The following is a 19,344-nucleotide window of genomic DNA, read 5'->3' on the forward strand; positions in this document are numbered from 1 at the left end:
AGAATGTGAATTCTGACACAGTTACATTCAACCAAAACAAATTCTATGGAGGAAGGGGGCAGCTCAAAATTTCTTGTACTTTGTCTCCAGATACCGTTAAAATTTTCATATTCAAATTTTAATATAATGTGTGTGTTGCTTTATTCTTGTGAAGTGTATTGATTGCTCTTCATTATTTATTAGATTATACATATTTGTCATTAGTAGTAATTGAACTGTATTTTCATTGCACACTGCAACTCTTTAGCAACTGAAGCTTCTGTAGTATATTCTATGGATAGATGGTACCTATTAATATTGGTTACAGTTATCAATAATATGTTGATATATCAGTTTATTACTACAAGTAATGCTAATTTTCCTGATAAAATATTTATATGATTGTCTAATTTACTTCCACAGTCATTTTGTTGTTCTTCTTATGAATATAATTATAAAGTGTGCCCTTTCTTTTACTGAGGGAAAAACCTGTTAGAGCCATCTACTCACATAGTTCATTAATGAGATCAGCAAAATATTGAATAGTGTTTCCTATTTTATATAATTTATCATTAAAGTTTAAAAATGTTAATATCAATGAACAGTTGCCAAAGGGTTTAGTATAATTATGAATGTCTTGTATATTGTGCTTATGTTGTATGTATTTTTTTACAGAATTTTTGGGGTGGGTAATCACATATGTCAAATGCATACTTATCCTGAGGTTATTTAAAAAAATTTTCTTGATAAAATACACTAAAATATTGACATTACAATTACAGCTCCTTCAAATACACTTTCTAGAATCAAAATATTAGTTTTAAAATGGAGCAAAATGAAATGCAAATAGATAAATTGTTAATATTTTCTAGTACTTTTCTCGTGAATTGAGAATCATTATATTTTGCTTTTATTCCATTCTATACTGTTGCAACCATGGGGGTTAAACTTCATGATGTATTCTGTTCCCTTCGTCTGCTTTGCAATGCTAGTGACATCTATGGAAGATTTTGAGGAACTATTTGCCTTCTTCTTTCCTTTCTGTTACAATTTTCTAAAATAGATGGCAGCCTAGGCGACAGGCAGTGACTCCAACCACAACATACAATTCCTGATCCTAGTTAAATGGAACGTTTTTAGGAAGGTCTCCAGAAACTATCATAATTAACAACGCATCTTTTCCATTCCAGTTCAACAAAGTGTCTCACGAGTTTTGAGTTTAAACCCACTTTATGCACAGATAGGCTATCGAAACTCACCCTGTAGGTTAAAGTGAGATCTGAACCAGTATGTGCTCGAAGTGGAGAGCGATATGTGTGTGTGGGGGGGAGGGGGAGGTAGTCCTGGCTAGGAATATTTACACAAAGCATCCACCACCTGTTACTATTTTAATACATATGAACATCCCACAGATAGCTCAATCAGAAACCCCAAGGGGTCCCGGGTTTGATATCCGGTGGAGGCACATAGTGGTTCTGATTCCACTTTAAACTGTAGGTCCAGTACCGATTAGCCTTACTGTGCATTAAGTGGACTTAAAACACCAAATCAAATCAAATCGACCAGACACTCATAGCGAAAGTAGAAAATGTTAGCTAGAGGATGTTTGCTCGAGCCTTGGAGTTGGCGAAAAATGCAGGTTCGACCAGGACTCGAACCCAGGTCTCTTGTATACCTGCTAACCGGTCTGGCTTCACCAGAATTTTTGTTGCCCCTGGCTCGCCATACTTTTTTCTGTACCAAAATGTTAATGAACTGGGGGATGTTTTACGAAAATTTTGCTAGCTGGGGGGATACTATTCCCTCCTCACTTCGAGCAATGCCCTCCATCTAAAAATGTGCACTTCATGCTTCCAACGGGTATTGAACCCGACACACCTTCATTACATTACCACTACCCCATCGGGGAGGTGCATCATTCCAATGGTTGATATTTGCTGATTGTACATAATATAAATCTTATATTACTTCTCTCTTCATAAACTTTTGTCTTCTCGTTTAATATCTAAGAAACTAAAAGTTAAAATATACAAAACAGTAATTTTGCCTGTAGTATTATATGGATGTGAAACTTGGTCCCTTACATTGAAAGAGGAACATAAATTGAGAGTATTTGAAAATAAGATCCTTAGGAAAATTTTTGGACCTAAAAGGGATGAGGAGACAGGTGAGTGGAGAAGGTTACATAATTTAGAACTACATAATTTGTACTCATGTCCAGATATTATTAGAATAATTAAATCAAGAAGACTTAGGTGGGCAGGCCATGTGGCACGAATGGGAGAGGAAAGAGGAGTTTACAGGATTCTTGTTGGGAAACCTGATGGTAAGAGACCTGTAGGAAGGCCAAGACGAAGATGGAGGGACAACGTTGAGATGGACCTAAGGGAAATCGGTAGGGATGGAAAAGAGTATATAGAACTTGCTCAAGATAGGGAAAGATGGAAGGCCTGTGTTGCTGCAGCCATGAACCTACGGGTTTAAGAAGGCTAGGGAGTTAGTTATATTACGTAGCACTTGACATGGATATTTATTATACAACGGATTTACCATCCAGTGCTTATCTCATTTTCTGCTGGAAGAGATTGCAACACTGGGTCAATGCACGGGTTTGAATTTGAAATGACCATCTCGGCCAGGCTTGCTCGGTCAGTTCGACAAGGATGGCGACGCGTATCGCACAAAGTCTGCTTTGTTTTGGGATTCGTAAGCAACTTCAATGAGTGTGTGCTGTTTAGTGTTTAGTGCAAACTTTATTGTAATCTACATCTGCAAAGAAGTTTATTCTTATGTTTGCATTGAAGGGAATATCATAGTCACAGTAGGTTATTTAAAAGCTGTATAGGAGGAGAACAAACACTTTTGAATTTGAAATAAAATGGAGTACCTCTCTAGCCCACCCCTCCCCCTCACCTGGGCACCCCCCTTTGTCAGACCTGAGGCCTGTTATCTAGCGTGAGCATTGAGAAACAAATAGTTCCTTAAAATCTTTTGCTAGATGTCACTAGCATCACCAATGATGTCATGGAGTGACGAAAGCCACAGAATTTAACATTGAGTTAACACGTGGTTTGTCTATGGTTGCAACCAAGCTATATACGGCATTCTCTAGATATTGCGTGAAGTAGAAAGAATGTAAGTTACATTGAATTTATTTTATTACTTTGTTAAAGTAAGATAATTGAATGTGTAGTGATGAACCAAAAAATATGTGTAAAATTCGTGGTTTAATTGTTGTAGAGAAACCTTTACAGATATTGTACTTAAAGAAATAAATGTAAAGAAAGTATATTTTCCAAGAGGAACTCTTCATAAGTAAATTATCTGAGGAGTTTTAATGAAAGCGAATATGCCTAAATTTCATTGCTTCACAGTAAAGAAGTTGCTAAAGCACTTAATCGAGGGCTCTTGAATGAAGGGGGAGAAAGTTAAGGTGTGTGATTGCTGGGTTAATTCCCATGCACCCTTACCGAAGGGTGGGCATCACAAATTACCCAATTGATGAGAGGACACATACCTTAGGTAATTGCTTCTCATGTAAAGGGGGTGGGGGACTGATTGGAAGCAAAGTCATCTTATGTATATGCATGAATCTTCTTCCCCCTCAATGTTGAATCCGCTGCTGTTTCTTGCAGTCGTGCAGCAGTTCTATGACACAGATGTTAACAAGGAGTATGTGATCAAAGGCAATTCAGCTGTGTTGAAGTGCCAGGTGCCTTCCTTTGTGGCAGACTTTGTAAATGTCATCTCTTGGCATACAGACCATGGGGAAACTTTCTACATTGACAACAATTATGGTAATGTTCCATCAACGCTTATACGTAACATGGCATATTATTCCATTTCAGGAACATCAGCATCCAGCCATCTTTTATTCATTCATTCTTAATCTTAGGTATATTTCTTCAGGAGTCTGTGATTTTTAACTATATTGCATTATCATGGATTCACCCCTTCCATCAGCTCGTAAGCAACATAGTCTTTCATACAGTTCCATTTCTATATTATTCTGATGTTTGGTTCATGTTCTTCAGTGCAACAATAACAGGGTTATCTTGATATTTTCTTCAAAGCATAAAAACCTCTATTGTTATTTTTGTGGAACAACAAATGTTAATATTGTTATTTTTTCTTTGTACTCGTGAAAGTCTGAAGCCAAATACAGTGTGTTTATAAATGAATGGTGCGGTTATAAAAATTAATAATAAATCTATTTATTACCTTACATGGGTAAAACCTACACCGTAAGCAGTCGCAACTGTCCAAGTTTTTAATGCGCTACCTGCTGTTTGCTTGTCATGCTTGCTGCGGGGCCGCATCGTCAATTCCGAGTTGGTCAGTTTCCACAGCGAGCATTAGTTCCGAGATGGTGTCGCAACAGGAAAAGGCTTTCTGTGTGCTCCGTTTTGAGGTGTCCAGATCTGTGGTAACAGTGCAACGTGAGTTTTGTGCACGGTTTAGGAAAGACCCACCACACAAGAATAACATAAATCGGTGGTACCAACAGTTCGTGGAAACTGGATGCTTGTGTAAAGGGAAGAGTTCTGGTCGACCTCGTGTGTCCGATGAAAACGTTGAAAGATTGTGCCAGGCGTTTCAGCGAAGTCCTCGGAAGTCACTTAATAAAGCAAGCAGGGAATTGGACTTGCCAAAGAATACGGTGTGGAAGGTGTTGCGTAAGCGACTATGTTTTAAACCATACAAACTGCGAATAGTGCAGGCCCTTAAACCAACAGACAAAGTTAAAAGGCGTGAATTCTGTGAAGAGATGCAGTTGAAAATGGAAGAAGAAGATGGTTTTGTAGAAAGACTCATCTTCAGTGATGAGGCCACTTTCCATGTAAGTGGCAAGGTGAACAAACACAATGTCCGTATCTGGAGAAGCAAGAAACCACATATCCAGATAGAGCATCAGCGTGACTCTCCAAAAGTGAACGTTTTCTGTGCGGTTTCCCGGGAGCAAGTGCACGGTCCATTTTTCTTCGAAGAACAACAGTCACCGGTGAATCATTTCTAGACATGTTGGAAACCTGGTTGTTACCCCAGCTTAACACCAATTACGATGATTACATTTTGCAACTTGACGGTGCTCCACCCCATTTTCACAGGAATGTGAGAGAGGTTCTTAATCGTGTTCTTCACCATCGCTGGATTGGACGTGCTGCAAAATAAGACACCAACCTTCTACCCTGGCCACCCCGTTCGCCAGATTTAACACCATGCGATTTTTTTTTTTGGGGGGGGGGTTTGTTAAAGACAAAGTTTATGTACCGCCAATGCCCGTGTCCCTGGAGGAAGTTTGTGAACGGATAACTAATGCACTGCAAACCATCACGGTGGACAATCTACAGCGAGTATGGAATGAATTTGATTACCTCGTCGATGTGTGTCATGTGACCAATGGTGCGCATATTGAAGGATTGTGAATAATGGATCAGAAACTTGGACAGTTGCCACTGCTTACGGTGTAGGTTTTACCCGTGTAAGGTAATAAATAGAGTTATTATTAATTTTTATAACCGCACCATTCATTTATAAACATGCTGTATAAAGAGAACACAACAGATTTATGCTATAAAAATTAATACTATGGAATTTCATTCACATGAAGTCTTTCAGTGACCCTACAAGTTTTGCCCTTATCGTTCATTTACTGTGCTATATAAAAAAAATGTATCCAATAATTTACTCAACAATAACCCATAACATATCTCTTTATCTCCTGGTCTTTTTCAACTGTATTTTGCTTTGGGATATCCAACAAAGATTTTTGTGTTTGGTTTCAATTCTTCTGGAAATTCTACTTTTGTTGCAGAGAATCCTTACAACATGCTTTTACAAATGAACCCTTATCTTTAATGTGATCAGATTTTATAAATCATGCCTATACCCTGTTTGTAACTAGTTGGTCAGGAAAACTGCAATTCTTCCAGTGGTGAAGCAGTTCTACCAGACTGAGGTCAACAACGAATATGTTATTCGAGGAAATTCTGCTGTTCTCAAGTGCAGCATACCATCATTTGTGGCTGACTTTGTGAATGTCGTAACCTGGCTTGATGACTCAGGAAATACATACCACTATGGCACACAGGGTAAACACAATATCTAATACTAATGCTAAGGATACGCCAATCAGCTTCACGGAATGTCAAGAAAGTTTTCAAGACTTTGTAATTTTTATTTGTGAGATTTTGATAAACAAACATGCCAAGGGAAGGGATTGAAATTATTGTTTTGAGACCACCTTGTCCTGCTTGTGCTAATTTCCCTGAAGTATATCATTACTATTTTAGGACAGCCATCCAAATAATTTTGCAGCCTTTATTTCCAACCAAATTGTGGAATAAATGGCAAATATCACTTTGTAGTAACATCCGAAGAGATATTTTGTTGCATGCTTCTTAAATTTACAAAGATAACATTTGCAAATATACCATTAATTATATTTTCAATATGCTGATAAATTACAATTATATTTACATGTTGAATGCAAGAAACTAATTGACAGTTCGTGAGGCTGGTTGCATCTGTAATGAGTGTGTGTCGTGTTTCTAGTGGTGAACCAGTACTACGAGGCAGAAGTGGTCTCAGAGTATGTAATCCGTGGGAACACGGCCGTGCTCAAATGTAACATACCTTCCTTTGTGGCGGATTTCGTCAAAGTCGAAGCCTGGGTTGGCAGTGATGAATCAATCTACTCTCCCTCTGCTGATTATGGTAATTTGCCCAGCATTGCATTTCTGCTTTTGTTCTTGGTAACTTGAATTCTACTTCTTTCTTGGTTGTTTCGGTAGGATCACCTAAAACAACATTTCCATTGATTACCTTATGATTGATATTTCAGTGGTGAATCAATTCTATGAAGCAGAAATTCTCACCGAATATGTGATCAGAGGCAACACTGCTGTGCTCAAGTGTAGCATACCATCTTTTGTTGCTGACTTCGTTCAAGTAGAGGCTTGGATTGCAGACGATGGGGAAATATACTCTCCAACGAAGAGCTATGGTAATCAAATGGCCCCCTCTATCAGTCAGCACTATGCAGATACTAGCATGATTGATTATAGTTTTCTCAGCAGGTACATTATTGTCGTGTCTTCAGTCTTCAAACCCCAAATCTCGTGCCTCATTTGTTACCAGTATTGAAAAATGTGTTTGATTTCAGTGGTGACTCAGCACTATGACACAGAAGCAGAGAATGAGTACGTCATTCGTGGCAATAGCGCTGTATTAAAGTGCAAGATACCAAGTTTCGTTTCTGACTTCGTCTTAGTGGATATGTGGCTGGACAGTGAAGGCAACACTTACCAAACAAGCAATTACTATGGTAATAAGACATATGATACATATTATTACCCTTCCTTTGGTACTCATTAGGATTTTTCATTCCACTTGATGTGTCTGAGCGAAGAAGAAATGCACAATGTGCAAAGTCTTGTAGAAATTATGCAAATTCATTGTAAATCTTCTCACTTCTTTATACAGTGGTACATCAGTTCTACCAAAGCAGAGTGATAGATGAATTTGTTCTTCGAGGAAATACAGCAAATTTGAAATGCCTAATCCCAAGCTTTGTTGCGGACTTTGTTGAGGTAATAGAGTGGATCAGCGAGGACGAAACGTTCACTGCACGTAACACTGATTACGGTAATACTCTCTTCCCACTCTCTATCTTGTATTACGAGAAAGACATTCTTTACAACAGCATGCAGTAGTGCTCTCGACATGACATCCCATAATTATTATTATTTTTGTCTTTGTTTTTTTTCAGTGGTGAACCAGTATTTCGAAGCTCAAGTATATGATGTATTTGTTATTAAGGGTAATGCAGCTGTATTCAAATGTAACATTCCATCATTTGTGTCCGATTATGTGGATATTATAGGATGGGAAGACACAGAAGGGACACGCTATGGACCACCTTATGACTATGGTAATAATATATGCATTTCAAAGCAACATAATAGTCCGATTTGACCGTTCTTTTTTCAGTAGGCAAAGAAGCATTACTTGGTGCCATAACTCTTTCACTTACCTTTCTTTTTATTACAGTTGTGACCAGTAGCGGCTCGTGCCTAAAATAACAGGTGAAGAAGTTCGTTTTGTAATGGTTCTGTATTTCTAACGAACTTCTCGATATTAATAATGCAACAAGTTCCTTGAAATTCCCACGATTAAGCGAAGACACGCTTTCGTCGTGACCCCTGAACGCAAGTTCTTGTTTACATAAATACAGCGTTGCGTCAACTATTAATTGTAGGAAAAGCCTATTTAATCTTACATTTTCATTGAACCGTACATTTAAAAGCCTACTATTTTCTTGAAGGGCATCTGCTATTGTATTCCTGTTTTTTTCAAAAACTTTGAATTGTAATTTACACTTTAAATGTTCCATCGAATCATTGCGCTTATGCAGAGAACGCGTTATATTGACAAAATCGTTATACCCTTCTTTATTCCACACATTGTATTTGTTACTAACAGTAAACAAAGCCAGCAGAACAACGATTGCAAATAACGACTACTACACAACCAAGGAAAGTCGACAAACCAGGAACTTTTAAATTTAATGTTGTACGATTTCCCTGCCTTTTTGTTCTTTCGCTTAACTGATATTTGAAGAATGTCAGTGGGCCCCCCACAATTTAAAACGTCTTTTTTGTCTTCATCCGTCCATCTGGAAAATGGTGTCTGCAACAAATTACACACTAAGTCATTTACTGGGTTCATTGTAGAAACCACAGCTCAACACATGAACACAACACACGATAGGAAACGCGAAACACACACGCGGAACAAGATCTCGCGAGAACGCAAAGATTTTGCCACAATCACTGGATGCAATGTTTTCTCCGACGAGAGAACTGCTTCACGTAGAAGGCGACACCCGTTCAAGGCCAACGCTAGGTGACGTCACCGTTGCCATGACAACCGGCTAAGTTTTCCGCAACCTGGCGGCATTTGCTCTTGGGTTGTTTTATGCTACGACGAACTCTTCACGTGCGTAGCGCCGAGCGGCGTATTATTGAGTATTATCGTGTGCGTTCTGCTGGGAAATAGTTTCAGTTAACAAGCAAATGAAAAATGTCAATATTAATTTGAAAATTAGGTGAAAACATCTGCACTTGTTGCACTTGGCCAGCCGCCACTGGTTGTGACACAGCGGTATGATGTGAATGTTATGGATGAGCATGTGTTAAGAGGGAACACTGCTATCATAAAATGTCACATTCCTAGCTTTGTTGCTGATTACGTCTTTGTGTCAAGCTGGTTGGAAAATGAAGAAGTGGAAATCTTCCCCGTCAACAGTTATGGTACCTATACTGTTTTTATTTTTCAGGTTGTTTTCATCAATGTTTCTCCAACTGCTGTTAGATATTTTTTTTTGGTGGAAGGGGTACATAGAGTTAGAAATTGAGAAGTAATGTAATATTATTGTTTAGATATTCCATTCTATGCTGCAGTTGTAACCTAGTGAACATTTTTAACAGAAGGAAAGAAGAGAAAGAAACATCAAGCAATTATTAATATGCATGAAACTAAAAATAATAATTATATTGTTTCAAATGTGAGAAAAGTATGTAATTCTCCAGTGTTAAATCAGGTTAGAATGAACTATGAGCTGTGAAAATAAAAGACTACAAAGGACTTAATGTTTTGGGGATTCCTCAATTCTAACTACAATATTTATTAAATAAAGTAAATTGAACATACAAATATGCACTTATATTAATTTTACATTTTTTCCCCCAAATATTATTCAACATATAGAATAAATATTTAGCATGAAACCAATTTAGTTTATATTTTCATGAATTCCTTGCTCTTCTAAATAAAAGCAGTGGTAACTTAATAATAAAATGTAGATAGGTCATAAGAGATTTTATCAAATTTGCATTGTATTAGAATATTTTTTATTAATTTAAAAGTAACACAAAATTAAATGAGTGTCTTCAAGGCACTATATACTTGAGTCATGTATTGTCAGCAATATTTTCATCTGTTATTAAGCAATTGTCAGATTTTTCATAATTTTCATGTTTATGATTAATAATGACAGAAATAAATTGACCCAGTCATCTTATGAAATTAACACATGTAGAATTTAAAACATAAAGTCACGGTTAAAAAATGTAAACATTATTAATGGCATTATGTTAACTTAATACAAGTAATTATGTCAGAGTATTTATAGTTGAATATTTAATATGATTCTTAGACCCAGCATGGATAAATAATCATGTAGAAATCATGGCTCTTTGGTTTTATATATATAGCAAGCAGTTCTATTAATGTACATATGCACATGACAGTGCAGTGTTTTTTTCTAGCTTTCAAATATTTGTTGTCTATGTAACATGCAAATTGGAGATACCAGCATCTGTACTTGTCCACCATTTTTAAAATTCTAGGTTCATGTGGATTTAAGTTAATTAGTTAGAAATTAACCAAATCAGAGAGAGACAAAGCAATGGGGATTTCAGTAACACATCACTTACATTCTTTTAATAACAGGAGAGGAGTTACGCATGTTTTAGTGTTGATATTTAAGACTATTCTACTATCTATAGATCTACGTAGAACTATTTTCAAAGTTAATTTTGATTTAAAATTCCATTATATAGGGATTTTCATGCAGCATGCAAATTTTAACTAACAGCTCTTATTTCAGACTTTAGTGCATGTGGAGTTTATTCCAAGATTGTGTTTTCTTTATGTAATTACTTTTCAATCTTTATTTTCATTCAAAGTAATTCATTTCCAAGAAGTTTTCAGGATTATGGGAAAGCAGCTAGAATGCAGGTTTGACAGAAATATGAATAATTGTTGCACATTTACAGACATTTGGCAAAGGACAAAGGACCTGAAATAAAATGATCACATTTTTTTAATGAAGAAAAATAATATATATGAAAGATTAAAGTAAATAATGTTACAAAAATTACAACAGAATAATAATGTGAATCTGACCTTTTCTACCTTTTCTTTCAGATTATGAAGTGTCAGAATTACAATTTTATTTACTTTCTTACACAGGAAATACAGTACTAAGAGTTCGAAGTATTAACAGTAATGTTCTTGCAAATTTTGATTACTTATTTAATACTTGCCTTTTGTGTGGTATTTTTTGTAATTGTGTCATACGTATGTAGATTTATAATTAAATTTTTGAACAAGAAAGTAATTTTCTAAAGTATTGTTAAAGTCAGTAAATGAAAGCTTGTAAAAATATTGTTTTCATTTACTTAGTAAATTTTATTCTCATCATTTTATTTCTGAGCTTATATAAAAAAGAAGTACTTTGTTGTTTTAATCTTTACTCAGTTCAAAAATCAAATCAAATTATGCAATTCCTTCTTATGATTATAAAAATTAAAAACTTAGTAAGAAAAATGAATCAATTATCAGTATTAAATTTGTGAACTTGTAATAAAATTTAATTTATGTTTTTGTATTTAATTATTGCATAGTGTTAACATTCCTTTGTCTTCCAACAGATGGAAAATACCTTGTTCTGCCATCTGGAGAATTACATATTAGAGATGTTGGCCCCGAAGATGGTTATAAATCATACCAGTGCAGAACAAAGCATAGGCTTACTGGAGAAACAAGATTAAGTGCCACAAAGGGTAGACTAGTCATCACCGGTAAGTACCTCACTTTTCCTTACCATATAAAGTGCTATCTGACAGCCTTTCTTTAAGATAAGGTGTTCCTTTTGAGAAATTCAAAGAATATATTGAGTATTGGCATTGAAAAATCTGCATTCTACTTTTACTTAAAAGTATCAATCCCACAGAGAGGATATTTATTTATTTTATTATTCTTTTCTTTTAATTACTAGCTCTTTCTTATATTTCTTTTGAGAGAAAAATCAGATTTTACTTCGACTATTGTTAACATTAGGGTGTATATTGCACAATAATGCACTAATAACTACATGGAACACTGGCATATGCAGCAGGGAGCTGATGGGGCTACAGTCCCTCCAAAAGGTGTAAATTCAAATCCACATTAAAATGACACCCAATTGCCATTTTTGTCTTCGAGTACAAATTTAATAGAGTAAAAAAAAACTCCAATGTTATGGAATATTTTATTGAGTATCGCCCCTCCCTCCGTAGAATGATGCTATATACACTATCCACCTTTACAATTCCAGCCCCTCCCGAAAAAACATCCTGCATACGCTAGTGACATGGAATGATGAAAATTGTTCTCTTTATGCAGATTGCCTCTTCTTGCTTTTATATATATATATATATATATAAAGAAATAACAACAGGGCTACATGATACGTTGCACATGATGTTCTAAGATTTTCATTCGAAATAGAAATGCAAAATTGATGAGCCTCTAGATGAAAACATATACAACAATTCTGTTCTATTGCCTTTCGTTGTTGATCCAGTATTTTTGAGGGCAATTTTGAGCTAGTTCAAAGCCATAGTACTAGACTCCAGTCTCAAAAGCCAGAAAGCAGCAGTGATGAGATACACTGCACTGACCATACATCATCCAATGAAAAGTCACTTGGTAGGCCTTGACTCTCAATGAATTGTTTTCTCCATGGGGTTTAGTTAGGATTAGAACATATTAACTTATAGAAACATGGTCTTTAGACTTTTGCAGTGTTCTGTGATAATTTATAACTGGCATTTCTACTCTGTGTTATTATGTTAGCCTCACGGTGGAATTATATAATTGAACGGAAGTGACTGTGATCATTGGCAGATTTAGGAGAAGGAACATGGGGGCTCATTTGTTTTTTTTTTAATGTAGTGGATTTGTTCATTTTGTCTTGCATGAAAGCTATAAATTGGGTAAAACAGAACAGAAAATATGATCATTATATTCTCTCAGAAAATTTAATTGGACAATAATTTGACACAACTGTTCAGTTGTATGAAAACAGTTTATGGTGAATAAAAATAAACAAAATTCCAATATGAAACTATCAGTACAAAATATATTCTATGGTCTGGACTTGAACTGACAATATTTGTCCTGTTAATTGTTTAAAAAATGAGTTCTTGAATATAGCCAGAAAGATAATATAAATATTAATTTCAATTAATATTTCAAATAGACTGTCAGATTGGACTTTTTTTATTAGTAACAAATGTTGTGTTCATAAGCATATTGTAGATTTATGTGTTATTAAGTGTCTACTTTCACTTTTTGTAATAAGGTTTACTTAACATTGTTGCAAAGAAAGTATTGAAGTTATTATAGTTTTATCTGAACATAGATTGCAATAATACGAGTAAAAGCTATACAAACATTAACATAAAACTAATTGCTGGAATGAAATAATATTAAAATTTTTATCATGTATTGATTCTAAGCAGTTATTTAGAAGAGTTTGTTTCTATTGAATTTAGTAAATTTTAAGTTTTACTGTGAACAAAGTTGCCTGAATGTTGGGATAGGGTACCCCTGGTGAAAACACGGGCACATTCAAAATTTTCTTCAAAATTTGCTACTCTTTCTCCTGATTGTTTCTGCTCTAATGAAGCAAAGGTAAACTTAATATTCATTACCATCAAGAAACCTCATTGTCCAATCCTGTGTCTATAAAGGAACAAGTTTTGAAGGCTAAAAACTGGTAAGTTCTAGCTACAAGATATCTTAATGTGAATTTTTTTACTAATGGTGGTTTATGCAGTGAAAAATTGTTAAAAATCAACGGCTTTAATATGGACATGGTAAGTGTGTGTTTTGCATGCCATTTATTTTTGAATGGGAATTTAGTTTCACATACTTGGTTGGAATTGTGATTCAACTTTGAGTATTTGCTTGAATGAGGAAGAAAGAAGAAATCAGAACTGTAATTGTTCAAATGTAATTGTAATATATACATATGTGTGACTCTTCATTTGGCACACTTGCTCATTGTTATTTTTTGTTTATTTACATGAAGATCATGAATTGGTATATCGCACGAACATGATGCAAGATAATTTTTCTGAAAAAGTGTATACTAATGAACTAAAAAAAATAATTGTATGAATTATATTCCTTGGGTTTTTTTTGGGAGGAGTCAACAAAATATTGTTCCTAATGACCATATTTCACTAAACCACAGAAAATCTATCCAGTAATGAGTGATCCACATTAACACTGCGCTGACTAAATTATAGACAGATAAAATCTGTTCTTTGAAAGAAAATTATTTTACAAAAGGAATTTGAAGCACAGCTTGGAAATAATTTTGAAGTAATTTTGTTTGCACAAAATATCGTTAAGTCCTGCTAGTTTCTGTTGTTTTTGAGCAGCAGCCAAATAATTAAAATGAAGTTAATTGTCAATTGTAAATTGTAAGAAATATTTTTTTATATATACATATAATAGAAGCAATATGCAAATAATCAATCAATATTGAAGACCCTGTACTCTGAGATAAAACTCTGCAAGCTACAAATTATTTCATAATTATGGGCTTTTTAAAAAATGATAAAATTCATGCTACAGGTCATCAGCATCATTAAATGCAGAAAGATTATTGTCTAGATGTGAACCTTCTAACTTGATCCAAATATACAAAACGACCCAGGTTCTTCCTCAGGGGCAGGAAAATGAGGAACTCTACATATAGGCTAAAATTAGTATGATGTTAAAAAGTTGAAAGTAAGGTTAAAACATTAAAAACATCTGACACCAGGAAATGTTTCGCTTTCCATGTCCTCCACTGCTACTTTTTTTTAATGTTTTATTTTTTTTTCAACTTTTTCACCACATTTTAACCTGTATGTATAGTTCATTCCTCCTTCTACCCAGATAAGAACCCACTTGGGCACAGAAATTTACATCAAATTGGAAAGTACATGTCTGGATTTTTTGTAACAAATATAAATGTATTCTCTTAACATTACCGGCATATCTCTTGAAATGAACATGAAAATACAAGCAAGAAACTAAACAATTAAAAATGATGATATTTTATGAACATCATGTTTATATCATGTAAATGTAATGTCATGAAATGTTAGTTCATTTTGGATATGATGTGTGCTTTTATTTAACTACAGTGTTTTTTTTTTTATAAAGTTGAATATCTTTTGAAGCACTTATTGCATGATTTTTATGGTTACATCAGCATTTTCAAGTTCATGATGGAATATGGTGCATTAGTATTTTTCTTTTCAACATAGTTTGAAAAGTATGCTGTTCTGGAATGTATGTAGGTCAACAAAATTTATTTTTATTCAGAGTGTAAATATAGAATATTGCAGCAATCCTTAATTATGTTTTGGACTGCTTTCATTTGTTCTAACAACGTACTTTACATAAAAAAAATTAACAAGTTTAGAATATATTATCTTCCTACACTTAACTGCCAAACTGAATTTAGCTGTAGATTGTAGTTTGTAATTCTTTATACTAATGAGTAAAGCTCTACTTTAAAATGAAGTGCTGGGATATTGTGGATGAATTTGAGAATCAAATTAATGCTTCAAACTGGGACAATTCTCTGATCTAAACAACCTATTTTCACTTTGATGTTTTGAATTTTATAAAATTTAATGCATTTAGAAATCTTTTCATAACATTCCATTTTTTTCCACATGCATTATTTACATTATTGTTTGTGCTGCATATACCCAAGTGGTAGAATGACACCCAAGTTGACATGTGCAGGATATTACATCACTCTGGTGGAAACAGTTGCCTTTATTTCATAAAGTTTGTTTTCGAGATACATGGCACTCTGATACCATGTGATATGTTGTGTGCCACTTGACACTTTTGTGTGAAATATCCCTAAGTTTTTCACTCACTTCAGAAAATACTGGAATTAGGCCTTTTCAGTGTGTGGAAAAACAAACTTCCTTTAACTTTACCATAACATGATGATGAGAGCTTTACTCTCCTGTATTTTTCAAAGGGAAACATATACCATATTTACTCATGTATAATGCACACATATTTCCAAAATTTTTGCCCCCAAAAACTGTGGTGCACATTTTGCATGGACTAATTCGGACAGCCAACTTTAAACCTTACAGTTTCATTGCATGATTTTGTGACACTTGCATTGATTTTTCATGTTTACGGAACCCTATCATGTTATATATCCTTGTAAAGCTTAAAATCTGCAGTTTTTGAATGTGGCAACAGTATTCCATTCAAGATGTTGAGATTAATGTGAAATGCAGTTGAAATAAGCTCTTCACAAAATGAAGGAACGTTCTGATTTTTATGGTCCTTTGGATGAAAGAAAAGATAAGGAAAAATAAATTACAAATAAAAAATATACTGGCCAAATAATATGACACATATGCCTTAATGGAAGAAATCTTGTGCTGCTAACTGCTAGTTTGAGGATCCTGAATGTGCCACGTATAAATGTTACGTTAATCACGGAAAAGTAAAAAATAAAGAAAGAATGAGGAAAACCACGTATAAAAGTTTAAAGATCATTTCCCACGATATTTCACTTTGTAATGTAATGTTCGGACACACCAAGAAAACCAGTGCCGTTCAGGCAGAATTCGATCATGGAACTCCCGTCACATGGGATGCATAGCAGCAGCATTTGTTGGGCGAGAAATCATAGAAAATAACTTCCTGAGCACTGCAAATCCATAAGGTAATTTTGACCTCTCTTCTTCTACTACAGAATAAAGAAGGTGGTTACAGAAATGAAAAAGCATTGAGCTAAACACAGTGGAGGGAGAGGGGACAGGTGGCGTAGGTTGGTGACTTATTGTTTACACAAGAGGATATTCTCCTCTTGCTCCACATAGCAACAGTTGGCTCATTGAATCGGTATGATGCCATTTACTCTTGATTGGCATAGCAAAAGCTTTACGACCTACAAATAAGAAAGCCATTTCTTGAACCTGGATTGTACTGTGCATTTTATATGAGACATAATTGTTGGTCACTTTTTCCCATCAAAAACCAGGATGTGCATTATACATGCACGTGCACTATACACGCGTAAATACGGTATTCTCATAAATAAGAACCCTTTCCTCATAAGTAGAAATACAACAGACGTTTCACTCAAAAATCTTGAGACCCTAAGTTAGAGTAGTTTGTAATCTAGCTGTATGCTTCCACCAGAACCGATTGGTAGCACGGCTCCCAAGTTCCCATCAGTGAACAAGATGAATGCCTTTGAAATGCAGAATTCTGAAACTGTGACCTTATTTTGCCTAGCACAGGGGTACCCTGTGCCATTATTCAGGTATGTTTTTCCATCAGATTTCATTGTGGAAGCACATAGTAATTGTCAGTTATTGTGTTTTATGTGTAAGTATGTTTATCTTCATTGTCTCTGTTGTGTTGCAACATATTCAAAAATTACAAAATTGCCACTCAGCTACAATTTAGAACATGTAACCACTTTGAAATTTAATTGTATTATAGACTTACAGAAAAAGCTATTAAAACTAGAGTCAATGGTAAATATATGTCTTATTACGTACATAATACAAATTATTATGTAATATTAGAAGATAATGCAAGAATAAGCCATTCAACATTGGTATTTTATATTTTATTATGTACACCAATTAGTGTTTAGTTGATACTGAAAGTCAAAGAACTTTTAATATTTATCTCCACTTATACATTACAAGCAATAGTGAAATATACATTTTTTTTTACCGTAAAAGTGATTTAAAATAACCAAGATAGAAGTAGAAATAGAACATTTAAGACAATGCTAATGAGTAAAAGATTTTGCTTCCTTTGATGAAAGCAATTCTTATGCAGTATTCATTATAATTTAGAAGTTATCATGTGGCATGCACTTCTTGTTCTTACTGTCGTTAATTTTCCTACTGCCTTCATTAGTAAAGCTTTACCACTTGCTTTAATAAAATGTCTGTGGTTATCTGTAATGTTTCTCATATGAAATTTAAATGTATGAATTGTATTAACGTTCACATCAGAATATGTTCTTTGAAAAGATTGTTTTCGAATTTTGTGAGTCGTGAATTTCAAAGCCAATAAACAATTAAATAGCATTAAGAATAAACAGTAACACCAAATTACGATGAACCAAAGATTTGCACAGTTATAATGTGTACTTGGTAACCACATACACTAGATATAATGTGGTTTATCTACCATATTAACCATTACACCCAATGTTGTATAATGTACCAACTGTTGCAATTGCTTTAACTTGTCCTGTAATGTACTAGCCAGTGGCAGTGATTAGAGGGGGCTTGGGGAGCAGTTTCCACCCCACGTTTTGACACTTTAGCTCCCACATTATGCTAAACCTTACCTACCAAGAGAAAGTAAACTGTCCTTGCCCCCCCTTCCCCTTGTCACTATCCTCATAGTCATAATTAGCTAAAAAGTGATAGAAAAGTGACATTCAATAATAAATATATAATACAAGAATGTTAGGGTTTCACAAAACTCTTTGAAGTTCTTGTATGTAGTTCTTATATTTTTTATACCCCTCGTTATTGATTTGATTAATACAGAAATGCAAGAAATGCATTGAAGTTAGCAATGAATCCTTTAATGTAACCCATTGTCAGTATTTTTGAAAATCAGATGTATATTTGAATGTTTAGTTTATCAACCAAATATTTATCTGAAAACCAAGCAAGTCTTCATTGACCTGCAATTAGTACTTAAAATTTCGAGAAGTACATCAATGCTCATATCAGTTGTACAGAGTGCGTCACAGGAAATGGATGGTTATCAAATGGAGAATTTGAAGCAGGGAGAGGGCATAGAGATGAAAGTAGGGTGGCATTGAACTCTCTTGGACATTCCATTTTTGGCTCAGCTGGGCTCAGCTAGGCATAACAGCAGTACATGCAATGTCAGTTGCAGTCATGGTGCTGTGGACATTAGAGCATCGTGTGTTCACATGCGACAGTTTTGTGAAAAGTTGGGAGTCGTTTATTGAAACACAGTGACTCTTTCAACGCCATTTCAATATCAGGCATCATGGGTCCATTCACTACTTCACAAAACTGTCGTATGATGCTCTTAATGTCCGTGGTGCCATGACTGTAATGGACATTGCATGTACTGCTGTTACACCGAGCTGAGCCTAGCCGAGCTGATCCGAACTGAGCTGAAAATGGCATGGCCGATAAGAGTCCAATGCCACCTTCTTCCATCTCTACCCCCCCCCCCCCTCCCTGCTTTGAATTCTCCATTTGAAGACCATCCAACTTTCCCATGATGCATCCTTTATTTATCACACCCAACAACCCACAATAGTGAGAGATGTCAAATTCTCTTTTAGAGCCAGTTGGAAGCTCTGTTCCAAAATTCCCCCAGATGGATAAGAGCCGAACTTTTGAAATAATGATTTCATTGCCTTTTACATTACTCTGCCCTGCGCAGGGGTTTCCTGTTCCTTCTTTCAGGTAAGTTTGT

At 35.0% G+C, this 19,344-nt stretch overlaps 1 protein-coding gene across 49 annotated transcripts in view; it reads left to right on the top strand.

Annotated features, from left to right (window-relative positions):
* The window catches only part of Dscam1 (Down syndrome cell adhesion molecule 1), a 426,431-nt gene that overhangs the window by 209,937 nt on the left and 197,150 nt on the right, over nucleotides 1–19,344 (top strand). For 32 of the 49 annotated variants that reach the window (XM_083125276.1, XM_083125272.1, XM_083125267.1 and 29 more), the window contains exons 5-6: nucleotides 3,615–3,776; nucleotides 11,478–11,627. In XM_083125276.1, coding sequence (XP_082981402.1) covers nucleotides 3,615–3,776; nucleotides 11,478–11,627 — 312 coding nt within the window. Of the gene's footprint in view, nucleotides 1–3,614; nucleotides 3,777–5,912; nucleotides 6,072–6,534; nucleotides 6,697–6,823; nucleotides 6,986–7,144; nucleotides 7,307–7,464; nucleotides 7,627–7,750; nucleotides 7,913–9,156; nucleotides 9,294–11,477; nucleotides 11,628–19,210; nucleotides 19,335–19,344 lie in introns of those variants that run through there. The other 17 variants (XM_083125269.1, XM_083125286.1, XM_083125279.1 and 14 more) reach the window with 11 other exon arrangements.

This window comes from Lepisma saccharinum, chromosome 7 (genome assembly GCF_977018435.1).
Source record: "Lepisma saccharinum chromosome 7, izLepSacc3.1, whole genome shotgun sequence".
Classification (NCBI taxonomy): Eukaryota; Metazoa; Arthropoda; class Insecta; order Zygentoma; family Lepismatidae; genus Lepisma; species Lepisma saccharinum.